At 42.1% G+C, this 26833-nt stretch overlaps 1 protein-coding gene across 4 annotated transcripts; it reads left to right on the top strand.

Annotated features, from left to right (window-relative positions):
* The first annotated feature begins 8 nt into the window (after positions 1-8).
* On the top strand, positions 9-26670 carry gsk3ba (glycogen synthase kinase 3 beta, genome duplicate a). Of its 4 annotated transcripts, none has more exons than XM_019895496.1 (11): positions 9-226; positions 5120-5313; positions 10641-10724; positions 18528-18638; positions 18934-19064; positions 19146-19252; positions 19337-19434; positions 19516-19611; positions 20849-21035; positions 21370-21468; positions 22283-26670. In XM_019895496.1, the coding sequence occupies exons 1-11, from the start codon at positions 139-141 to the stop codon at positions 22351-22353; spliced, it is 1266 nt and encodes a 421-aa protein (XP_019751055.1). In that variant the 5' UTR covers positions 9-138; the 3' UTR covers positions 22354-26670. The 4 variants fall into 4 exon arrangements, with proteins under 4 accessions (XP_019751055.1, XP_019751053.1, XP_019751054.1 ...); XM_019895494.1 differs by having other exon boundaries at positions 20822-21035; XM_019895495.1 differs by having other exon boundaries at positions 19516-19623.
* Positions 26671-26833: the final 163 nt, after the last annotated feature.

Raw genomic sequence — 26833 nt, 5'->3', positions numbered from 1 at the left:
CCTCTCTTGTCTTTTTTCCCCCTTGTGGAGTTCATTCGCTGTCGTCCCGTTTTTTTTTTTTTTTTTTTGGATGAACATTTTCAGAGATCACATCAGTGCAAGCAAGTCTTCCGAGAACCACCAGCAAGCGCCTTGATCATGTCGGGTCGGCCCAGGACCACATCCTTCGCGGAGAGCTGCAAGCCGGTACCGCAGCCGTCCGCCTTCGGCAGTATGAAAGTCAGCAGTAAGTCGCCTTCTACCCACCGCCTGCACCGCGCCGTGCCGGGCCCAGTCGGTGTGGGCTCCACCCAACCAATCGAACCCCCCACCCTCCCTCCAGCCATAACCCCCCCAACGAACCAGACTGTTAGCCGCCGATTAGCTTAGCTCAGAACCCGCAGAGGTGCTTGCTCACTCGGGCCAGAGCGTGGCAGCTTGGCCGGTCCTAGGCCTTGTGGTGGAAGGCGAGCCTGGGTTCGGTTCCGTGGCGATAATGATGATTACGGTACTGTGGACCATTTGGAAGATGAGTCATAGCCGGGTTGCCACACAAGCTCTGCACGAGTTAACATGTCAGGCAGGGCCAGTAGCAGGCATGCGATTACGCAACTGTCACGGCGGAAGGTGCGCCCGTAAAATGACCGCACAACTGGAGTAATCCAAGAAAGGAGATTTTATTCCTTTTGTGCCTGTTTTTACTTGAAATCAAGTGATATTTTCTCAATGCTATAGGGCTGCAATGAGGTTTATGGAAGGTCTAGGCATCCCTGCTGCATTCAGGCTTATCATATTCCCCAGTATATGAAGGGCGGGGATCTTATTGCCTATCGGGGGCCACTTCAGTCATGTATCCAAAAATATACACCACTTATACATAGATAGATAGATAGATAGATAGATATACTGTATGTATGGCATGAGCATCGTGGTCCCACTGCCTTACATTTCTGAGTTGAAAGATTCAAATCTTGGCCATGCTGAGTGGAGTCTGGATGTTTTCCTTGTTTTCTGCCAGTCATATGCCTTCCTCCAAAATTCAAAAAATTTGGTTAATTTAAGACTCTAAATTGTCCATAGGGTGTGACAGTGGATGTTCGCGACCTGTGATTGAATGGCGACCAGTTCAATGTGAAGTGTCTCTTGTGAACTGGTATCTACTCCAGCTCCCCTGAAACATAATAGAAACTCACAATCCCTATTGTATATTGAAAATCACTTGAAGCATTTTTAAGTACAGTATGTTTATTGAAAACTTGGTTAAATCGTCAGACGTTCTCCAATTGCTCAAGGGGTATATAAAATGGATGGATATTCTTTCTTTTTCCATCATTTCCTTTAAAAAAAAAGATGTACATGGTTAATTCACATTTGCTGTCATTCAGTCACATTGCTGTTATTTAATACCGGTTAGGGGAGCTTCAAGCCTCCCTCTTGCATTCTGGGTCATAATCTATATGACATAAATCATATTCCTTATCGGCGCAGGGAACCTTTTTCCTATCAGGAGTGCCAATTCAATCCTGTATCCCAAATTATACATGAGTTATATACATATATATCATGAGGATTTGTAAGTTAAATGTTTTGGGCCAAGTGGCACAGTGACCTAGTGGTTACCTATGAGGATCGGGGTTTGAATCTTGGACCTCTTGAGTAGAGGTGGCATGTTCTCCCTGTACTTGTATCGGTTTTGTGTGGTTACTGTGGCTTCATCATACATTCTAAAAGCATGCAACGGCTTCATGTTATTTCCTCATTCTCAGTCCCAACTGAAGCTTACTGAAAAACTAAACATACAAATAGTGACATGTTGTGTATTGAACTGAACACCGCATATATTTATGGGCCAAAAGTTTGCTAACTTAATGCTTAATGCACAATGCAAAAGGCCATAGACGAGTTAGCGGAACTAGTGTCAAAGTTGTCCCTCACATTTCAAGCAACATATATTTTAACAGAAAACTTTGTAGTAAGACACATAGACAGTTGAACAATACTTGTATATTATTTGATGAAAAACAAATATTTTGCAGCATAGTCACTTAGTTGTGAAGCTTTTCTTTATCATGCATGTCTGTATTTATACTGTCCACTGGTGACCAAGCATGCTCGCCAGGAGGGGCCACAGATGTATGCATGAAATTGTGATGCAGTTTAATTCTTTGCAATGTGTTTAGTTATGTTGTTAAGAATAATACAATTAATGAAGTGGAGTACTGAAGAGTGCTGTTTGACTCATTAAAAACGCGTTGCAGTTTATTTTCTTGGCGTTTTATGCGAGGTCTGGAACACATTCATGGCAATTCCGTTCATTTCAGTTGGAAAAGAGTGGATTGAAGATGAGCATTTTGAGTTACGAGTGTGGTCACGGAACAAAACATTAAACTCATCAGTTGAGACCACTCTATTGCATTTTTACAATTGCACTTGCCCGCTGTGTGACTGTGAGGCTGTCGAGGAATGCCAACTGAGCTTCAGGGCTGATCGAGATGTGTGCTATTGGGGTGTGGCCAGGGCTCGGGCTCTTTACACAGGCACGCACACTAAAGCTAATCATCCCCTGTCCTGTCTGCCAATTATTGCTACTTTTGTGCTTCATACACAATAAAGATTTTGTTAATGGGTCAGTTTTTTTTTTTTTTTTTTTTAACTCAATGTAAAGATGGACTTTGTCCTAATTGTCATGCAGCCGCTTAATAGCATCCCTGGACTTAACATTGCATTGCATTGAGGTTTAGAACAAAGTTTTCAAGACAAGCAGTAATTCTGAGAACTGAACACGATGCTGTTATTAACCTGCTAAAACCTAATTTGATTCATTGTCTTTGTATCCCTGTCAAAGGGAAGCATCTAAATGAAACGGCTAATGAAATTTGAATCAGGGACTCTATGAATTGACTAATTAGTCTCAGCCCGTATATACTGTACTACGTTGAGCCCTCCGCTTATGATACAACATATCGGTGTTGCAAACGGCACATTCACTACATTCATCGGTAAATATAAGTCGTCACATGGCACAAGAAGCTTACAGTCAGTTACAGCCGAGCTTCCGTATTTTCAATTGATTTTCCCGGACACTGATTGGTCCCTATATTACGAAGATAATAGGAACTCATGTAAATACAATAGAAATAGTCTGTTGCAAAATCATTGTCACATTCTAAAATGTTTACAGGCAATTAAGTCCTATTTTAACGTTGACAGTCATACAAGTGCATTCCTCTTTTTCTTGAAATTTTAGTTGATTTCCATATTCGTGCAACTTGGCCTTCTTCATTGGTGGATCCACTGCCTGGAGAATGAGGAGACGCTCACTGGAATCAGCGTTGTCACTTAAGTCCTCTGATTTGCAGGGTCAGCTCTGCTGCGTTTGTACTTGGGAAGTTAGTTGTGTGCAGGACCGTCACCTAGGTAGTTTTTAGCCTGCTTTCAGTTACCGCTACTCGCAACTCTTAACTTCCCACTTGACGTGTATGGTGTTAATATATTAAGGCTGCAGATTATTATATATTAGGCTGCGGATTATTTTATTAAGGAGTGAAGACAGGTGACCAAGAACAATGAGACGACTTGTTTTCGCATTTCCTTTACATCGCCCCCTTGCTTCTCTTCTGCACGTGATGCGAACAAAATGAGCCACTTATTCTCTTTGACGCCAAATGAAAGCGCTTCCACGCACAAGATGAGAATGTGATATGGAGGCTCTGTAGTAGGGACATCACACATTTTCTGTGCGCTCTGAACCTCACTGACAGCCATAATTAGAAATCATTTACAAGTACATGCCCGGTTTTCTGTCTCGAGGTTTCCTGACAGAAACTGGCATTTCCCTTGCCGTACTGATGGCTCGCATGCTGTTTTTAGTTGTGAGAAATCCCTGTGTGAACGTGTGCGTGCGAACAGACTTTTCTCACAGTTCGAGGAAGTGCTGAGGCGGCCTGGAAAGGGCCCTGTTGAGTTACGTAGGCTGAATCGTATGCTGCTGTCTTGGGGCAATGATACTGCGGTACGATAGTTTGATATGCAAAGCAAAGAACCCAAATTTGCTACCTGTGTTTCAGAATCATCAACCATGTGTTGTCAGCTTTCATAGCAACCCCTCTAAACCACCGAGCTCTGCTATTATTCATGTATGGAAGTCATGAAAAACATATTTGAGAGACTCCAATATTTGTAGATCTCAAATCTTGGGAATCACCCCAACAAGTGCGAGACAAATAAGGCGCTTGTCTATCAGCGACAGCACAATTGACTTTAGTTCTGTTGTCATCTAACTCATAATAATCCAGAATGGTTGAACTAAAGGCCACTGATTTTTTTTTTTGTAGTGCAAGACATTTCACGTTTATCTTCAGTTCTGGCCGCTCCTATCTAGTCAGTCTCCCGACTAAACTCTCAGGTGGAAGTTTCTAAAGAATTGTCACTTATGAGTAGTTTCCAATTTTGTCTGGTGAGTGCCCAGCTAGCATCATTAAATCATCGACAAGCTCTTCAGAAGACTGAACATTTGAGGTGATAGCTAAGACCAGCTCCACACAGAAGTACAGCTAGAGTGGCAGTGGTCGCATTTGCGGTCAAGGGTACATAAGGAACTGACCTGAACTGTATTGCTTTGAAGTTATATTGCTGTATTTGAAAGATTTTCCAAGCTCTTGCTGTACAGACTGCAAAACCCACAGTCAAAAATGCGAGAGGCCTCAGGGTTTAAGCATTCCTAACAAGAGTATAGCGTGACGCAGAGAACCGCAAAGCCTGGCAGCAATGTGTCCTTAGATGTATGGACCGATGACGTGGTTGTGGAAGCCTCCTCCGTTGTTCAGAGATCAATGTTTCAAATTTGATGTATATGGCTTCCTAAATTGAATCTTGATATTGATGTCGTCAAAGAAATGTCCGATCCCCCTTTTTGAGGAAAAAAATGAACTGTTCGGTCTGGTGGGTGCTACGGACCAAAGTTGAATGAAATACACACTCTACCCATAATTCACTATCAGTTTGAACCCCTCAGCCACAACTTACGATCACAGAAAACTAAATCTTTGCCCTTCTGGAGTTTCACTTCTTAAGAATATTATCTCAGCGGCAGTGCCAGGCTCTTCCTCTGACTTTCTTTCTCTCTCTGGTTCTCTCTCAGGGGATAAAGATGGCAGCAAGGTAACAACAGTGATGGCTACCCCAGGGCAAGGCCCCGACCGGCCGCAGGAGGTTAGCTACACAGACACTAAGGTCATCGGCAACGGTTCGTTCGGGGTCGTCTACCAGGCCAAGCTGTGTGACTCCGGAGAATTGGTGGCCATCAAGAAGGTGCTGCAGGACAGGAGGTTCAAGGTAAATCATGTTACAGCTTTCTCCCAATTTGCACGAATGTCAGTCACCAGGGCCTGTAATCATATCATACTGCCCACTGCAATACGTGGACAAAGACATACAACATGTCGTTGTACAATGATACCAAAGGGTGCAAATAGAAAATGAACTACTCAAGCAAAATCATATGAAGCTTGAAGTAGCTGCTGACATGAGCCTTAAAACTCAATAAATGACTCAACGGCTCATTTCATTTGAGACGAGGAGAGAAAATAGAGCGAAAGGTAAATAACTGGTGTGCGATAGTTGCATATTGGTGCGCTTCCACAGTAACACGATGCCTGTCGAACCCAGATGTCAAACTCAAGGATAGCAGACCACATCTGGCCATTCACGTCATTTTATATGCCGGCGAAAGCATTTCACAATATTCAATGACTTTATTCATCAAAAATTATTCTAACCAAAGGCAAGGGTGATTTTGTAACATGAAACTATGATTATTCAGATTCTTACACAGAACCTATTACTGATAATTAAGTGTAGTGTTAGTGCCTTGCGCTTAAGGCGCACACCACTGTTAAAGGTTGTTTGCATCCTTAGTTTCTTTTTTTTTTTTTTAATAAAATTATGTTGTACTTTCCTTAAAAAAAAACAAAAACAGTTGTTTGCATTCTTAGTTTCTTTTTTTTTTTTTTTAATAAAATTATGTTCTACTTCCCTTAAAAAAAAAACAAAACACCCAAATCATGTTTGTTTTTAAATGCCATAAATTATGTCCCCGTTTGCACAAAAGAACATGCCTTGCATTTTGTTCCCTTGATGAACCAAACAGTCAACTTTAAAACGGAAGTACAGTACAACATACTTGTCTGTGACTGAGTGAACCTTTGCCCCACCTTTTTTATTTTTATTTTTTAAGAAGCAATATCTTCTGTAGGTTTGACTACTACTGCCGTAACGTACGTTAGTTATCGTCTGCCGTCGGGGTGGAATAATCACGAAATCCACAGTTTAGTTCGTATCTCGCCTTTGTGGTCACGGTTTTCGATTCTGTTTGGTATAAACAAAATCAACAACATCTTGTCTAATTAGGTTAAAAGTGAAATTATGAGGCAGGTGGACATTTGACACAGGGAGTCGCTGATGGTATAGTTGTACACTCCTCTGACTTGTATGCGGGCAGCGTTGGATCGGTTCCCACTTAGTGATGGTGTAAATGTGGGTGTGAATATTTGTTTGTCTCTTGACTGGCTGGCAACCAGTTCAGGGTGTAGTCTGCCTTTCACCCGGAGTCACCTGGAATATGCTCTAACACCCTCCCGTGACCCTGTTCAGGATAAGCGGTGTTTAAAATGGATGGATGACATTTGACCCGTCACTGTGACAGTCCGAGCTAAACAGAAGTTGAGATTCTGGCTGCCGGAGAGGAATGATCATCTTCCAACATGCTTTTTATTTATTTGGCAGAATAAGATATCTTGAAGAAATGCTAATAAACAAATTGGGGCGTGTCTGTGGGTAGTCATGGGCACTCACAGTTAGAAAACTTCCAGTATTTCTGGAGGTCTGGATGAAGTATGTATGCCCTGTTTGATTCGTCTCTGTAAAACTGCGAAAAAGCGGCGGTGAGTAGAAGTTTCCATAGATGAGCTGAAATATTAGTCTTGTTGCCGTTGTACACAACACACCGTCACACTTTGGTCAATGACTTTGTATCGCCGACATCGTAATCGAAAGTGGTCTCATATGGCAGACCCGTATGTATAATACTGTACTGCTACCGCATTTCGCATCTTTCTCACTCGTCATGCTAGCAAACATTGAACCCCCGAAAAGGGAATCTTCATAGAATAAAATTGAACACTATATTTAGTCCTTTCGGACCCATGCAAACGTATGAAACCTGTCTGCTCTGTAGGCTGTTATAGTCCGGCTGCGGCAACACGGTAAGTCGAAAGTGGCTGATTGGAAGACAAGATGCCAAAAGAATAGTTGTCTACTGATTAGTAGTCAACTAGAAGCTCCAAGCATCAATGTGGAGTAGTTTAATTGAATAGCCTGTTCAATCCCGAGCATCTATTGCGTACCTGTGTTTCCCATGTAAACTTTTTGGCTGTCTTCTAACCTAAAAGCACGAGTGCACAGTGCTCTGTCAGCTTTCATTTTGGTGCCGACGTGGAAATGTGTGATTTCCTTTCAAACAAAGCACAACACGCGCACCCCCGACTTGAGTTTGAGTCACTTTGACGGATAGGCCGTTTTTTTTTTCCGCGACTTGCTCGACGTTGCTCTGTTGCATGCTATTTCTTAAAAGAACAGTCAGTGGCTGCATTTGGATCTGCTATATACAGTATTTGCATTTCAATCGCCTTCTCTCTCTTATGTATAATGAAGGAGATTTTTGTCTTCTGCGTCCCATCAAGGGGAAATAATTCGCATTATAGAAGAGGCTCGAGTTGATGCCTTTATAATTACATAACGCGTGTATGGTATTATCCTTATCCTTGCCTTGGGGCAGCAGTCTAAACAAGGATTCCCACACTTCCGTGTTTTCTCATTCCACCGGGGTGGATACTTCAGCGTTCTTGACTCCTTTGACTGTGAACCAAAAAGCCGGCATATTCCTACTTTTTGTCAGGGACCACCTGGTCTTACGAATATTCTGCCTTTCAGCAGTAGCAGCAGAGCCGCAGCAGAGGCACGAGAGCACCTGCATGTAAAGCAGTTATCACACTGAGCGGCGAAGGTTTTGCAAGTGTTTGTCATAAAAATCGATTTTCTTTCATTGCTTTTAAATTCCCAGTTTTAAAGCATTCGTTCTGACAAGTTCGGGTCGTTCACCATTTTAATATACACTGTTTTCAAACAATTTTATTCATCAGTACAACAACTGGAGAACAATGTAAAATAACACAGTGAACTGCTAAAAATGGACCCCTAAGGCATAATGAATGTGAATAATAACTTTTAAGTTGTGATATGACATAAAACGTTAGCATCATCGCTATTAGCAAATGTGTGTGATCAAAACGTGACACCATGGATTGTTGCTTTCGTCCAGTCGCTGCTGGCTGGTTGTTAGCAGCTAAACTGCAAACGTTTACGTGGGCAGGTTGTGCAACTGCAAACTGTTCCCATTTTCATGCGTTCAACTTGATCACTTGGGTGCTACTTGTGAAGATGATTCATCCGGTTTATTGTGTTGCCTTGTTTTTGACGACTTACCTCGCACAACGGCTTCCTCCACGGCGCTCTGCAGATTATTTTCCTCTGGCAGTCACATTATAAAAGGCTGAAGCCTGTTATAGAAGTTTAAGTTTCTGTCCTTTCAACTTCTTCTCCGCAATGTTCAATTTTCCGACCCAACAGGTGCTAGCCAGTGTCTTTTTTTTTTTTTTTTTTTTTTTGGTTTAATTTTAGCAACAGCATCTGTTGCAAACTGCAAAATGTTTGCTTGCTTGCTTGTGTCTGCCCATGATGCTATCATGTAGCTAGCTTGCGGTTAGACTCTGGTTTGAGTGATTCACTGGAACAACCCAGTGGTTTGCTAGCATACTGTACATTCTTCTTCTTTTTTTTGTTTTAATCCCTTGCCTCTGTTTTAGAACACTTACTTGCTCAGCCAAGAGGTTCTTAATTATAGGTGGCTGGGAAGCAAATGAGCATGAAGTCTCCTCGCATGACTGCCATCAAATGTTTTCCCTTATCTGAACCCTACATCTTGTTCTACCTGCTTATATTTTTGCCTATCAGAGACTAGAGTGTGACACGGGAGTGAATTTTCACTCCCATCCCATCCCACTCCCACAGCAGAAATCTCATCCTGTCCCAGTCCCAGACTCCCTGAGTAAAAGAAAAATAATCCTGTCCTGTACTGTCTCATCCCGCACTCGGTGAAAACAACTCCCACTCCCTTACTGCTCCCATTTTGGAGGTCAGCAACGGTCTGAGTTTCTCATTTTATGAAAATCAATCCTTTGTTATTCATCAAATGAGGCTATCATAAAAGAACAAAATAGGCATGTTTTAGCTGTTGATAATTATTGCCTTTTTTAAAATTAAAATTTGAAGATAGCCTAGGAGCAAATGGGTTTAATTTATGCTGTACAAGCGGCAAAATTGTTTTGTGTGGTTTTGGCGGGGGTCCCCCGCCCCCAATTTAAGCCTTTGGAATTGCGCCAAAGAACAATAGCTGGATTTACATGGAGCCTTATATTGCCATTAGAACGAATGGTCCCTTGCATCCATGAAAAGTATTACTGTATTATCATTTATTTATATCTATAAATGTATTCATCAGAAGGAAGCCAGCCACTGTACTACACACTGCCCAATTTGGATTATTGCGTCTCAGCGCTCCAAATATGCATTGAAATCGGACCTACTTTTTTATGGCTTCTGTTTGCAGGAATGAGTGCAGTAGTACCTCGGCACTCTGTTACTGACCGGCCTGTCTGCTCCTCCTCCTCCATACAGTGCACATAGACACACCATAAGATGAGGCTATTTCCTGCAGAGCACAATGGTTTGTGACCTACATGCAGTGATGTCACATCTTGGCGGACAAGAAAGGCAGTGGAAGGAACCATTTTCCTTTAGGAAAAAGATGCCGTGCTGGCTCCTAAGAAGATAATGTGTGTTTAAGTGAAGGATGACACTTTCTTGACATCATTAGCCCCGCTGACACGCATCTAATTACCCAGGTGCTCAAAAGCAGAAGACTGCTCAAGTGTCACTAATGCTGTGTTCACATCTTTGTGGGACTCGATGGCCAACTTGCATCTTACTGTAAAATGCGTGCAATCTTCAATATCATGTCCATGTAAATGCAGGTGTTTTAAAGAAAACTTGGTACATTTAAAACAGCTTTTTTCCATGCCAGTGCTGTATTGAGCAGAATAATGCTGTCAAAGCTACCATTTGTGCCATCGGGCATTTTCCAGTAGCGTTATGCTGTGCATATTTAGATGCCAAAATTCTTGAGAATGACAGCTCTTCTGGTTGCGCTGTTTTGCACGTTGATACAAATTTCCACAAGTTTTTTGTTGTTGTTTGTTTGAATATCTTTGGGTGTTCCTGGAACTATGTATGATGTCGTGTGTGCAATTTTCTTCTCAGGTGAAAAAATTCATTTTGGGTAACTTCATATTCAAGTGGGTGGTGTTCAGGAAGAATGCCACACAAAAAGTATGCATTTTCTTCAATATGGATTTTTTTAGGCCGATGCAAATTACGATATTTGGCAGGAAAACAAATCTGAAAACCAATTAATCGACCAAGCTGCTGTTTGACACAGAACAAGCTTCATCTATATTTGTTTATCTTATTCTTTTTTTATCCCCCAGAACCGTGAGCTGCAGATTATGAGGAAATTGGACCACTGCAACATTGTCCGGCTGCGCTACTTCTTCTATTCCAGTGGAGACAAGGTGAGTTACTTCACCATCGTAGGCTGTCTCAGTTTCCCGTGCCTGAAGCAGTCAGTGCATCAGGCACACCTGAACACGTTTTCTATTGCAAGTCGCAAGCATCTGTCTGTTCATCAAAAGTCCATCCAGCCCTTTCAAGGACAGGAGCAGAGCCGGAGTCTTATTTCTTACCTTTGGACATTTCTGTTTTGCAAGGCCATGAATAACTGGCGAGGGGAACTCACAGTATTTGATGAGAATATTTCACGTGCACGGTAACTGAGTGTGCTGTGGACTATTTTTTTTAAACTTTGGATTATCTTCGGTTTTTTTAGTTCTGTTGGGCAAGGTGGTGGTGGTTATGAATGACTGGTGAGAGGAATGATTGCATTCTTATATGAGAGAACATTTAACTGACCGAGTGCGCCCTTTTTTTTTCAATTCTAGTCTTTATTTCTGTTACAAGGTGGTAACCATGATTTAATTGCCCAGCGGAACGATCACTTGAATGCCATGAGAGCATATTACGCATGTGTGCACATGAGTAAACAGTGTGGCATGGACTTTTTTTCTTGACTCTCAATCCTGTCCATGTTCTGTGTCAGTTATTCAGTGTCAATTACCATAAATAACTGGTAAGGAGTAACCACATTACAGGGATCCTCCATGTGCAATACTGTTCCGTTCTTATGGCAAATCAGCGATGTCGTCTTAGTCTTAATCACCTCAAGATTCAAGGGATGTCGTTAATATTTGTCAACTGTGGCCAGGTGAAGCCCTTTGAGACTTTTCTCTGAGTCAGGGCCATATATATGTAAATTTGACTTGACTTTGCCCGATGCTAACACAGTAGTAAAGTCATAATGACACTCAATTACAGTCATTCACTGAATAACTACGTGGCCATAAATATAAAACAAATGAAAAGGTACCTAAGCGGTGCCTCCTTGCGCCACATGACGTTTTCTTATGTCACCGCTATTTAGCTGCGCGGCCTTCATAGCCTTGAAATCTTGTACGTTGAGCCCATCCTAAATCAAGGACGTCCTGTAAATCAATCGTGTGCATGGCCTCTTCCGCAAGTGTGCCAGAGGAGGGCAAGTGCACAAATCTTGATGACACGTCAGAGAATCACGCTTGCCAAATGTACTCGACTTCAGCTGTCAAATGGGTTGACGCACAGTTTGAATGGCCTACTTTGCGTAGTCCCTACGAGGCCATGCTGTAATTTGTTCATCGATGTCCCAGCAGGTGTGGGAATCCAACTGTTAACTCCGTGTAGCCTTTCACCCTTCATCTGCACTCTGCATAAAGGGAAGTCCCCGTCCACTGCTCGACTGGACTTGTCCGTCTTTGTCGAGCATCGGCGGTCCTCTGGCGACAACAAGGCGAGCCGGCGTCACTGCCTTTGCTGGCAAACGGTGCGTGTGTCAAATATAGACACACGCGCACACACTCGCATGGAAGTTTTACCATGACTCTGCAGTTTGGAATGCTTCCTTGCTACATACCTACCCAAGCCAAAAAATGGCGGCTGGGGGTTTCAAAGAGGATACACTGCGTGGGCCCCTAGAGGCGACTGGACACGGGTGGGGGTCTGTTAATTATAGACATTCTCTCCATGCTGTTACACCATGTGCGCCTTGACCTGGCAACCTTACATTTTTTTTAGGACAATCACACACTTACTTTACAGTTTTAATACATTTTCTACTGGACAGGATCGTAAGAAATGATCGCGCGCCACAAGAATGCGGGGCCAGTTACTGCCGTTACTTATGTTTTTCATTTGGTTGTTGTTTTATTTGTAATAATATAAGATGTTTGTCATTTATAGCCTTGAAGTGTTTCTGTTAGTGGTAGACCACAGCGCACGCCGCATTCTGGATATGTTACGTAAGCAAAGGATCTGCTTTATAGTTTTGTAGACATTGTGACGTGTAATATCATTCGTCTGTTACAATCATTTTTTTTTCCTTCTTCAGTCGCATACTGTGAACTTCCAATATCTATTATTAAAGATTCGCCAATAGAACATTTTTTTTTCAGACTGTACGAGTGCTCATTGTACAGCAGCATACCATCTTATAAATGTTGCACACTTGACAATCATTGCTGCCTGGTTATGGAGGAAAGGGGCTCCCACCATCTGTGGTCCTTTCTTGCTGTTTCTTCTTTCTTCAGCGGTGTTGCACATCTTTGTTTACTGAGGTATTGTGAAGCTGTTTTTTAAAATTTATTTATTAAGGGCCATACAATTAAGCAAGACTTGACTTATATTTGAGTATATCAATTGATTGATCGATTGATGCCTGATAATGACAACTTGAAATTGTGATGGAAATGGTCTTTCAAATTGAATGAGACGTTGTTTAGAAACAAACAAGTTTCACTCAACGACAATTGGTTTTAAAGTAATCCCTTGTCATTCCTGTGCATGCGTTTCAGTCTTGCTGCACATTTCACTCAATGTAGCCCTGTAACACATGCCATTTAAATGAAGCTGTTAGCAGGCCACCTGAAGCTATACTGTATGAGCCCACCGTTAACTTTTCTTTACTCAATGTGCCGTGACACTTAGTTGGCTGGACTGCCTTCGCTGCAGCTTTGTGATAGGAGCTGTGCTTGGGTCCGGGCTGGCTAGTGGTTATCAATGTTTACCTTAAAGTAGCTCCTCGTGGCTGACACAGCTCTTACTCCACCTGTCTGGAAGATATAACTGCAAGTCAGGCTGCTAAGAGTGGTGTCTGTGTCCTAGTATCAGATCATGTTTTTTTTCAGGTATGAATGCAGACTGTACAGTATCGGCACACGTACTGGAAAGCGTGTATCTATTTTGGTGTCATCAGTAGCCTTACTCTATATCATTGGTCATATTCTGTGACTCCTACCCGTGCTTCCCAAGTTTTCGCCCTCCTTCTATCCCATCGACACTAGCTAACCACTGATTTACCGCCACATCCCGTTGAACCAGACATAAGCTGTTTCAGGCGTAAGTCAGAGCAAATACTCTGCAGTTAGCCAGCGTCTCTCAGCGGCTTAGTGGCGCTAGAGAGGGATAACCAAGGCTCTCGGCCAACGTCATTAACCTCCTTCTTCATAAAGCCTGATTGCTTTGAAGATGTCTGTCCCTGGTCGTCTTTTTGCAGGCCTTGGCTTTACACCATGGGTCCAGCGGGTGTCGAAACTTGGATGAGGCAATCTGTCCAAAAAAAATAAAAAAAGTGGTATAGTGGTAAAAACAATTGAATAAACTCACTTATTGAAATGGCCTCACATATGGGAAAGGAGACCCACAGATGCTGATGCACTTTTCAGCTGCTTTTTAAATGCCCGCTAGACAGCAATACATATTAAAACAATGGATAATGGATGCATGTAATTTTTTTTTTAAAAAATGGATAAATGTTGTTAACAAAGCATTCGGAATTAAAAACTAATGAGCCTGAAAGGATTTAAAATGAAGGTGGACGCACTTCCCAACATGATTTAATTCAGTGATGCAAGGTGGACTTATTTGGACTGGCGCTGGCCAGCGGGAGGTGTTCCCGCTTGGTGACGTCCTCACTTTCAGACACCGGTGCTGGGACCCAGGAACATCGCTAGCCACTCTGCCCGTCGTCAGCGCCGAGACTTCCATCTCCCGCGCAATCAGTCAAAGTATGCTGGGAAGTGCACGGCTTTACAATTGTTGCAATACACTGCATGTATTTGTGTGCACTTTTAGTCGAGTCTCGCTGACTTCCAATCCGGAAATGGTTTTTGGGTGTGTGAGTGGACGATATCGTGCCATTGCTCTGCTGCAGTCATGTGCGCCATGGAAAATCACATTTTTGTTTCACAACCTCACAACTTGGACATGGTTCGGAACCTAAATGTCGTCCCATTTGATTTCGCATGAATCAGTGCTCGGCAGTCACCACACCCCAATAAATAAAATACAGTCATTGGAACCCATCTCTTGAGAGGGGTAAAACCTCATCAAAAAGTTTATAGTGTGGTCTCTATATGTGGATTTTCACCACAATGAACAGATGTTCATTGTACTGCACATTGTAATCCAAATCAAAACATGGAGAACACTGCCCAACACCTTACACCTGTGAATTGATATTCCAGCTCAGGCCGCGGTCTCTTGCTTGATTTACCGTACTGTATGTTGCTTAATGTAATATATTACAGAGAGAAATTAACAATCAGGCGCAAGATAACCCGCTTCTTATAAAAAAACAAAACAAAACAAAACAAAAGTCACGTTAGTTTCAATTTATAGAGGTTGTAAATACGACAGTCTGTACTAATTGCGCACTTCCACTGCGTGGTTAATGAGGCCTCATGCCCAGTAGTGAAAATCACAATTTGAGCACAGTGGGATTTTTGAGTGGGATTGTTTGCTGACAAGTCGATAGATCAAATGACGGATGGGCATGAGACAGGCTGAAGTGGGCGGGAGATAAGATAAGAACAGGGCAAGTTGGGATAAAAGTTCTTGCTGGGTGCAGCTGTGTGCCAAGCAACCACGACCACTGCTCACACGCTACTACACTAGTACAGCTGTAGTGTGACTTCACTAGTTTTTAGATGAGAGCGTGTGCTCATAATTTTTTAAAATCCTGTGTTTTACAAGCGTTGAATCTTGTTTCGAATTTTTGCAACGACAGAGTTGACCAGGTCAACTGACACTACAAATTCTACTCCCGGGCTATGAGTAAACAGAATTGTGTTTGTATTGGAATGCCGTCAGTTAAGATGCCAAAGAATAATCTTGAAAATACTTGGAAAAGTTTTTGACCTGGACCTTGGAAAATCCGTGTGAACCCTGTGTGTGAGCACGTGTTTAGGTGGTCTTATGTAACCGATACCATGCGATGTGCTCGACACGCACTACTTTGACCCTCTCACTACTTGAATATGGTTTTGCACTAGTCGTAGCTTTTTGAATGTGACAGTGATTTGATTCTTTATTCATTTTGCCATTGGATTAATACTTTTTAAAATAGATTTGAAATAAATTCTGAACTTGTGTTTGTCGTTAGCATTCTATTGAGCACAATCATGCTTTCCGGGCGTCAAGTTGCTCCAGTGATCACGTTGACAGTTTGCTTAATGAAATGGCTCGCCATTTTCTATTTAGCGATCACGTGTCTATCGCGATACATATTGATATTAAAGTATCAGCCAACCCTTGTAGTCTTCAATGAACCTACCATGCATGGTTTTGGAATGTGGGAGAAAAGCAGAGTACCCAGAAAAAAGCCACACAGGCCGGAAAATGGATTTGGTCTCACAACTAGAACTTTTAGGCCGATGTGCCTAACCGATTGTCCACTCCGAAATATAATCCATGAAAAATACATACAAATACTCTATTAAATGATCTGGACTGTTTTGTTGGTCCTGATACACTCGATTGAATTTTTACCCCATTACTCCACTGGCCACTGTTGGTAATATTTGCTCGTTTTATGATGTAGCATACTCGATTTAAACTGTGTATGCTTTTGCTTCAGCGTGCATGGTTTTTAGTATGCTTACCTGTGCTATTTGAGTAGACACGGATATGTGCAAATCTGCAATTGGTGTAGTTGGATGACGTCAAGCTCACATTAACAGGCTATATCTGATCTCTGTGCTCCTGCATTGGTATACATCCAACATGTATCACATTTAGATGAGTCCTAATTCCGAAATGAAGATAGATGATTCCATGTTTTTTTTTTCTCCTTCCCCGTTCTTCTATTTTCCCTGCTGTGATGCATATCCAAATTGTGCCACTTGGGAGATGACACGGAGATTGTGTCACTTGGCGTTGCACACTGTAAGTCCAGAAGAAACCAGAGTATTAAGTTTAGACCGTAGCCCACTTTTTTTTTTTTTGCTTGATCCACAATGTTAGATTGCCACCTACGTAATGTGTCATGTTTGGGATTCCACACAGCACTCACATTTATGAGCGGCTACGCCAGCCAATTGGCATCCGAATTACTGAACAGAGGCAGGCCAATCAGGTCGCCGCCTGGCTATAACCTGTTGGGATCCAGCCAAGGAAGTGGCTTTGTAGCCAGGCAGGAAGTGAGTCATCACTGTTGCTAGGCTAAATATAGCTTGAGTGGCAATAGCGGGAGGTAGGGTGGGCTCTCTAGTAGTGGCAAATGTTATCAATGGGTGTCTACAACACACACATACACGAAGTGAAATGGGGTGACTCCAGATTAATGTACAGCCAAAGCCACCAGAGGGCTGAAAGCCGTTTGGGTAATGATGCTCGTCATTGTGGTCCGGTCCTTTATTTCTATCTTTTTGGCCGAGAGAATCCCAGCTGGCAGTCCCCATTAAAAAAGTACAGCATTGTGCTGACTCAAGTGTAACTCGTAGTTTGACCATCTTTGAGAGTGAGTGAGTATCCATAGACTTGCATAAAGACATTTCAACAAGTTAAGAATTGATGTCTGTATATATTTTTATTTTTACTTTTGATGGCAAAGTTTTCCCTTTGATTGAAAATGAGTATCTGCTTCAAATATTGGTTATCGGACTCCTTGACGACTAATAATCACTGTCAATATCGGCCCTGAAAAAAAAGTCCAGCTCTAATTTGATTGTTTTATATTTACGTCCTACAAGTGTTTTTCATATAAATAATGAATAAAATTATGCCTACTGGTACATGAGCATAGTTTAGTAAGAGTCGAATGGAACTCCAATGCAAGTCGATTACAACCCTGAAACAATACTGGACTGAGCATGGACCTGAATCTATCAGGTTAACTCCTCGACCCCCCCAATCCCACTGAGGTGTGAACATTTGCGAAGGTTAGCGAATATGCGTTCACGTCAGGGTTCATCAGAGTTCATTTAAGGTCGCAAAATGTTTGCCGACAGTTGCTTTTTTTTTCTTGTCAAAAAGGAAATTTTGAATGTATTCAAAATTCCCCTGTGACAAATGATGAGAATGCAACATTCGCTACTTTTGCACCGTGCAGACGTCATAATGGCAATAGATGTCATTTCCGCTTGTTACATTGTGCCGCCAATAAAACACAATATGTTCATGTCCCTCACCACAGGAATAATGTAATATTCAGGGTAATTATGGCTTTAATTCTCCATTAATCTCGGGTAGTAATAGACGAAGCTTGTTCTGTCTGGTTAGGTCGCCTTGTGAGGGAGGGAAAGGATAATTTTGGATAGGAGAGGAGAGGAAGAGAGCAGGACAATGGTAGTGGGCCCGCCCGAGTGCGGTGGGAGTGCCTATGTAATTTCTGAACACCTGTAGGAATGCAGTGCAAGTGAGGAGACGGCCCAGGAAGTTGTCACGGTCGCAAGGGTTGCTAATAGCAAGAATTCAATGAGTAGTTCAGAGCCCCTAGTGCAGGCCAAGATCCATTCAGAAGCGAAGGGAAAAGGAAGTAGTCCCAGAATAATACAGCGGCCCCTGTGTCCCTTCAAGGGTCAGTGTGCTCCAGTGTAGAACGTGCGCAACCCCTGTGCTCTTCCATGGAGGAAATTATATCACTGTCTGCGGCCTCTTCTGGAGTACAGGACGCTGTGACGCATGCGTGTGTGTTTCCTGCCCCTCGCGGGTAAACCCGCCACAATGGCCCCCTTCAGTTTGACTCTGGCCAAAACGTCGTTTACATCAGCGCTCAAGAAGCCATGAGCAATAGACAGGGGAAGGAAACACAGAGGCATTAAGTCGCATTTTGAGTGCCACTCGATGATGTAGATGTGCTTTCGGGTTATGTCTGATTTACGACTGTACTTTTTACTTGAATGTTCTTTTTTTAAAAAAAATTATTATTATCTGTGTTCCCTCACTAACAGAAAGATGAAGTGTACCTGAATTTGGTTCTGGATTACGTTCCTGAGACGGTTTACAGAGTGGCCAGACATTACAGCCGAGCCAAGCAGACTCTGCCCATGGTTTATGTCAAGGTACTGTATGTGACATCTCAATACCACGACAAAAATGACATTCAGTCGAAGTCCAAAATCTGCTTGGAATGGCCACTTCAATTTAAGTACAACAAACCAAAAAGAAAGAAAATCAGATATATAAGATAGCATGAGCGCAAAAGAACGGTAGCTTGCTCCACAGCAGTTACAAAATAACTGCATTCTTAACAAGATTGCTCAAGACATACCAAATATTTCGCTGATTGACGCAAGTTGAATCGTTAACACAACTTCAGCCTTGTATGCTTCATAATCAGTGTGTCTCTCTTTGCAGCTGTACATGTACCAGCTCTTCAGAAGTCTGGCATACATCCATTCGTTCGGGATCTGCCATCGGGACATCAAGCCTCAGAACTTGCTCCTGGATCCCGAGACGGCTGTGCTGAAACTCTGCGACTTTGGCAGGTGAGACGGCGCATACGCCCGACCGCGGGAACCTCACGCTGGCAGAATAATACGGCGGTCCGTTTTGTTTTCGCTGTTTAGTGCCAAGCAGCTTGTTCGTGGCGAGCCCAACGTGTCCTACATCTGCTCTCGTTACTATCGAGCTCCCGAGCTCATCTTTGGGGCCACCGACTACACCTCCAGCATAGGTAAGCTTGATCCCTCCTGTTGCCGTTTTTCCATTGATGTGCTTTCGTGCTTCTCGTTAAAACTGAATTTGATCTTCTCTTCAGATGTGTGGTCAGCAGGCTGTGTGCTTGCAGAGCTGTTGCTCGGACAACCAATCTTCCCCGGTGACAGCGGAGTCGATCAGTTGGTTGAAATTATCAAGGTAAGGCAACTCAGGAAGAGTTAAAAGTCGCCGTCCAGCAGTCCAGTTGTTGTCACTGAGCTTTTCGCCTGTTCACTCCAGGTTCTCGGCACCCCAACCCGGGAGCAGATCCGCGAGATGAACCCCAATTACACAGAGTTCAAATTCCCCCAGATCAAGGCCCATCCTTGGACTAAGGTGAGTCAACAGGTACAGGAGCCCTTTTTATTCTCTTAATACCACTTCATGCATGTGTGATGTCATTGCAGTCAATGTGGGGCGGCTTGATTGTGCTCGTGCTAGTTGCAATTCGGACATGAATATCGGAATTTACTGGATCTGGTCGGCAGGGTAGTGTGAAACGCGCACCATGTGATCCCTTCCGGGCTGGAGCTGGTAACCAACGGTCTTATTTTTCGAAATTGGGATTGACTTTGACCCAAATTCAGCTAAAAGTGTGTTCATTGAATTTAAGTGGTTAATTTGAGGGTGGCCCGGTGGTTCGTGTGTCGACCTCACAGTGCAGAGGTACCGGGTTCAATTCAAGCTCTGGCCTCCCTGTGTGGAGTTTGCAATGTTCTCCCCGGGCCTGCGTGGGTTTTCTCCGGGTACTCCGGTTTCCTCCCACATTGCATGGCAGGCTGATCGAACACTCAAAATTGTCCCTAGGTGGGAGTGTGAGCGCGGATGGTTGTTCGTCTCTGTGTGCCCTGCTATTGGCTGGCAACCGGTTTAGGGTGTCCGCCTACTGCCCGAAGACGGCTGGGATAGGCTCCAGCACACCCCTGTGATGGTTAATTTGAGTTGTTTTCCAAACTGACGATTTGCCATTAACTGCACAGCCGTGTTTATACTTGGTATATACTTAGTATATACTTAGTATAGTTTATACTTAGTATATAGTTTATACTTCGTACAATTTCGCCCCGTTCAACATAGACGTCACACAACATAGCTAAATACAATAAACAAAATAACCACAAGTGCCGAGAATTTCCCTGCGATCCTGGCTCAAAACTTAACTCAAAGTACCATCACCATGACCACGATGAAAATACAGTAGTGTCGCAGGCCCAATTGCTTAAAGGATACCTGGGGGGGCAACTGAAATAACGAATCAATTAAAATGTATTGCACAATAATTTTAAATTGTACTGAATAAATGTTTAGAAAACAGTTATTCAAGTTCACGCGGAAATTTGGTGACATTAAATACAACTTCGCTGTTCTCAGGCAGTGATTCTTTCACGTCTCACTAGAGGAAACCCGCGTGCCGCACTTTTGAGAATCACCGCTCTCGTTCGACTGCCGCCTCATATTGCCTCGCCATGCTGTGTTTTGTGCCCATGAAACAGAAATATGCCGTGTATGTTGTGTTTCTTGACTTGTGTGTGTGATCACTGTACAGACGTCTGTGTGTGCGATGGGTGTGCAGGTGTTCCGGCCACGTACGCCCCCGGAGGCCATCGCTCTGTGCTCGCGCCTGCTGGAGTACACGCCCACCGCCCGCCTCACGCCCCTCGAGGCCTGCGCGCACTCTTTTTTCGACGAGCTGCGCGACCCCAACGTCAAGCTGCCCAACGGGCGCGAGAAGCCCTCGCTCTTCAATTTCACTACTCAAGGTCGGGGCACTTGAACAACTTTCTTACCATCGCGACCCAATAGTACAGCAGTACCTAAAAATGCTTCGATCTAATCATACCGGGCTTTAACTTTGGTTCAATACAGTGTACAAAATACATGGCTTTAAAGCATAATTGCATCTGTGAACAATTTTTGCAAAACAACAAACAATAAATTCAACAAACAAGTTACGCCAGTTGCCACAAGGCAACCTTTGCGGATTACCTTGGCCTGGATGACCAAGAATCCACCCAGACAAACGAACGCAGACATTAATGTTAATGAGCGAAAAGCCGCTGTAATATGTTTTTTTTTTTTTCTGTCTTTTGTCAGAGTTGTCCAGTAATCCGTCTTTGGCCTCCATACTCATCCCCGCCCATGCTCGCAGTCAGGCTGCCGCTTGCACCCCAACCAATGTCTCTGCCACCACTGGTAGGAGCCACGCTGTCCCTCATCCACTTCATTTCTCAACTTTGAACGTTTTCACCGACAAAACGGAAACCGAACCAAAAATTTAAAAACGTTTTGTTGTACTTTAAACGAGTCCATTTTCTTTATCTGAAATTGTGTACTTAAATGAACAAATTATTTATTCTTAAAAAAAAAAAAAAAAAAAAAAAAAAAGAGAGAGAAAGAAATGTCACCGACTCGCTATATTTAGGTCAGACTTTGGGGCATTTAAAACATGGGTATTGGGATTTATCACTTTTGTTTGTATTAACTTTTGGCTCCATCTTTTGGAGGGCCCTAAATGCAGCTTTCTTTTTTTCACAGTCTGTTCCACTTTTCAGATAAGCTCCCCAATTATTAATTTTTTTACTCAGTTTTGTTTGCTTGTGTGCTAACTTTAATTTTTTGCTGCTGTTGAATTCTCCTATCGCCACATGAACAAAGGGCGACTGTACCTGATTTTCAAAATAAAGCCTCTTTCAAACTCCATCGTCTGTGTGGCCTGGTACCAAATGGCCTAAGTCATTGTGCAGGTTTGTGGCCTGGTGGTGAGCAGTGTGTGCGGAGCTTTTGAGTCTCATTCCTCTTCTCTTCCCATTGTCGAAGATTTTCCTTCTTTTGAAATAAGTGTTGCAAAGAAGTACGAAATAGAAAAACACCACATGTATGATTTCATGGTTCGGATAATGGACGGTGGTGGGTTGCTGAACTGAGAGCTTGCATGATGTCATTCGTGCCAGTGGCGCAAACGAGTTTTCCTGAAAATGTTGACAACATGGCCACCTTGTGTCCACAGACGGCAGCAGCACAGAGCGAGCCCCTAACACCACCAGCGCCTCGGCTTCCGCCTCCAACTCCACTTCCTGAGCACCCTTCCTCTCCCGACCGGTCTCAGACCACCAGCCTGCGGCCTCCACATTGTTGTCTCGGGCAGCACAGCCCGGCCACAACCACAAATGAAAATCTGCCTTTGACCTCCCCTGCAAGCCCCCTTAACAGACCCTCCATCCAGCTGTCAGTTGTCTCCGAGTAGGCGGGGCGACGGCCCAGGGAAACAGGTGTGTGAACTTAAGATAAACGTACACTTTGTTGTACACAGAAAGCCTCGTCTCTTGATGTTTTCAAGGACGATTGTAAAAAAAAAAAAAAAAAACGTCACACTTACCCCCTCCCTTTCACATCACCCCGTTTTTCAGAATCCTTACCGGCCCAATTCTTCTTCATGTTTTTTCCTCCTGTACAATGCATGGCCTGAGAATGGTTAGGGAATGTGGCTGTCGGTGTTGGGCGGAGTCAAAGCATGAGGCTTGTGCAAACGTGCACACACACACACACACACACACACACACACACACACACACACACACACACACACACACACACACACACACACACACGGATGCATGTGCAAAGAAGCAAATCCAGATGGGAATTTTCTTTTCCCTTAGCCAGGGCTTGTTTTTAACACGCTTAGCAAGCCATTTTACTCAACTTTGTTTTAAAATATTTTTCTACCCCCCCCCACCCTCATTATTATTATTTTTATTTTTTTTGTGTCGGATGTGACATGTTTATCTGGTCCTGTGTGCTTGTACAATATATACATACAAAAAAATCGCATTACATACACAATTTATATATTACTTTTCCTTCTGTATAAAAAGTATATATAGATATATGTATATTAACTACTATGGTTCAGAAGTCTGTTAATGGGTGAGTTCATATACATCACGAGTGGCTGCAATATTTGCTGCTGACAACAACAAAAAAAGAAGTGGATCACCTTTTTTTTCCCCCTGCTTTTGCTGGAATGTACTAAAATTTCAGCATCCCTTTTCCCCCGTTCTCCATTTGTCATCTTTTATTGAAGCTATGGATTAGGGTGGGGAACCTCTGTCCATATACAGCCTGCCATGCTATTCAATAAACATCCAAATTCAGTGTCACTGTCATGAAAAGTGCTCATAATATATATGAGGAATATTTGTGCTTCATATGTATTAAATATTTTTTAAATAATTTTTTGTGGCCTTCAAAGGACAAATTTCAAATGGGACCTTTTTGGACAAACAGAAAGGGCAGCCGATTGAAAAAAATGACAATGGATTCTCTGAAGAAAACCGAAAATGGCCCCTGATTGGAAAACCTAAAATGGCAGCTCATTGGACAAACTTAAACGGCGTCTTAGAGGAAAAACTAAAATGGTCCCCACCCTTCTCTTTTATAACCACTAAGCTATCCTACCGCCTTTGCTCAAGTTCATTGAAGCGTCTTATTGCTAACAGATAACGCTCACTACAGACAAAAAAAAAAAGGAAAAAAGCTGAAATTGTACATACAATATAAATGCTCCTCACCAAAAGTCATTTTTACGTTGGTTTCTTTTTGTGTGTTATGTACATATGCAGACCCATGTAATGTTTAACAAAAAGTAAAAAAAAAAAAAAAAAAAAAAAAACACCAACGGCAGAATCAGGGCAAATGTTGATCGGTTGATGGATAATATTTTCAATGCTCTTTATCCAGCCATATGTCCGATGTTGACCTGTACAGTACAGTAGATCTTCTTGTAATGACAACTAGTCATGTATAGTGTAACGATAGTTTGGAGTGCCTTTGCTTTCATACACCTTCGCCTTGTCGCCACCCCTCCTATAATCGTGACTCGCCACCTTTTCCCCCTTTGGTGCTGTTGAATTCCCCGCATCGCCCCATGAACACACACCCGCGCGCGCACACACACACTCACCCTTAATTGTAATATAGTAGGTTGTTGATGGACCGTTAAGAGTAAGGATAGTTTCCTTTTGAGTGTTTATTTGACTAGGTAGTCTAGTTTTATCCAGGAGACGCGCGCGCAAGCAGGCAGCACCGCAATAGTCCACATACACGGACGGACCTCAAATGAAGCTTTTTGACAAAAAAAAAGAAAAAGAGAGACTGTACATATTGTGAAATGCAGTACAGTATGGCGGGGGAGTATTCGGGCCACACTGAAAGCAGCAAAATAAAATGATTGAAGTGGAAATGATGGAATTGCAAGAAAGTTGAAATGTTGCCAGGACAAAGTTTTAATGTTATATGAGAAATGTCCAGACAAAATGGGATAAGGATTGAAAAAAACGTTTTCTGAAAGTACAGGACAATATTGTGTTTGTACATGCGAGGGTCCACGTGAAAGAAATTAAAAAAAAAAGACAGAGAATTTATTATTAAAGTTAAAATAGTTTGATTAAAAAAAAAAAAAAAAGGTTAGAGTAATGTGAAATTATCATATTCCGAGAAAAAGCTTAAAGTTGAAACTTGAGCTCAAAGTGACTAGTTGCGATGATGTCATGGTTTCAGTACGAATTTCACACAGAAATTCAATCTAAAAAATGGGATTTAATCCTTGGGACACTACAACTTTCTAGTCTTATTCGGCGATTTCTCGTAATAATAATAATTAAAAAAAATTGACTTTATTCCCGTAAACAAGTTGAAACAAATGATTGTAATCATGATCATTCAATTACAACATTTTGACTTGAGTTCCGGTCCTCGCAACTTCATTCTCTTATTCCAAACTTTTCACCAAAACAGAAACCTTCTTTAATGCCTTAAATCTCATATTCCACATTCATTCATCAGAACACCGCCCCTTTTTCCTCGTTCTTAAGTCTCGTATTGTTTTGTCTTTCCCCAAAAAGCAACTTCATTCTACTTTCGAAGGAAAAGTTGGAAAATTGAAGTAATGAAGATAACAAATTCATCTGTGACACGACACCTTTATACTTGTATCATCTCAACTTTTCCTCATAAATACATTTATTTTCCCCTTGTAACGTGAAAGCATTTTTCTGGTATCATTACAACTTAATTCTCATAATATTCCACCTTTTTATTGCCTTTTATCCTCCTCATTGTGACTTATTCTCGGTATTCCAATGTTTGAAAAAAAAAAATAGATCTTCCAGTGTGAAAGGAAAAGTTGTAAAATTACAAGAATTGAGATGACAACTTTAGGTTTAGGAGTACGACTGTTCTCCTAATCGTCAAACATTGTCTTTATACTCGTATCACTATGACTTTATTCTTTTATCCTTAAAATGTAAAAAAAAAAAAAAAAAAAAAAAAAAAGACTTGCTTGAGATATCACTTCCAACAGATAAAAAGTTCTGAAATTGCAATTGAGCTGAGACGGCAGCTTCATTGAAATAACATTTCTCCTTTTTTGCTATTAACCACTTAATTCTTCAATATTACGTGACAACGTGTCATTGCAATTTTTCTTTTTACTCACAATTTCGTTCTCGTATCATTTCTTTTTTAGGAGGGGCCTGTGGGGCGTTATTATACACATACTATTCGAAGTCGAACGTTGTACACCTTTGTAACATTACACTTTTATTTCTGGAGTATTTCATAACTCCATTGTTAAAACATTGGGCCTATCCTTGGAATATCACAACTGTTTATGTGCAATATTTTATTCTTCTATCATTGCAACTTCATTCTCACAATAGTCCCAACATTATTTTCACAAGATTACAACTATAGCCACTTAATTATCAAAAATGTGCATCTTCTCATAACATTATGACTTGTGTCACGGAAATGTCCCCCCCCATTGTGGCCCTAGCAGTCCTTATGTTGGTTGTTGGAGGTAGTAACGTGGAGTTGTTTTCCTTTTACTGTATGTCTGACATCTTTGGGAAGCTTAGTCCAGTATTCAGTAGCACCTAAGGGTTCGAGTCATGTGACATCTCCGCCGCTCCCTGCTCGCTGTAATTTTGCATCCAAACATGTTGCATCCCTCCACAACCTACCAAATTCCCCTCTCCAAAACGCGTACTTCAAAAAAAACAAAACAAAAAAACCCCACACCACAAAGGGTGCCAAAAAAAAACAAAAGTAAAGTGGAGGTGCTCGTGTTTCAAGGTAGCGTAGCACAATGTGCTAACCGGGTTTAAGAAAAGAGCATTGTTGAAGATTATTTAAAAAAAAAAAAAAAAAATCCCTTATAACAGTACTACTACTTGAATGACTCTGTGACTGAACATTTTTATTTTATTTTTCTTTTGTTCTGTGAAGATATGCTAAATGTGCGCCTCTGTAAATATTCCTTCTGCGTGCTCTGAGGAATAGCTCCCTGGTACTGTAATTTGCATTCAATAAAGAGTAGGATAGCCTGGAAATTAACACACCTTGTCTTTTGTCTTTATTTTGCCAACAAGCCTTCATTCATTTCCGAGAAACAGATACCACCTTTTTTTGTAATTACCTATGGAAATTATCCTAAAAATATTCCTTTTCAATGAAACAAACACAGTTAAATTATATATTAAGAATACAAATTAAAAAC

This window comes from Hippocampus comes, unplaced genomic scaffold, assembly GCF_001891065.2.
Source record: "Hippocampus comes isolate QL1 unplaced genomic scaffold, H_comes_QL1_v1.1 scaffold237, whole genome shotgun sequence".
Taxonomy (NCBI): Eukaryota; Metazoa; Chordata; class Actinopteri; order Syngnathiformes; family Syngnathidae; genus Hippocampus; species Hippocampus comes.
Note: the sequence above shows the minus strand (reverse complement) of the source record. Positions and strands in the feature narration are given on the sequence as shown.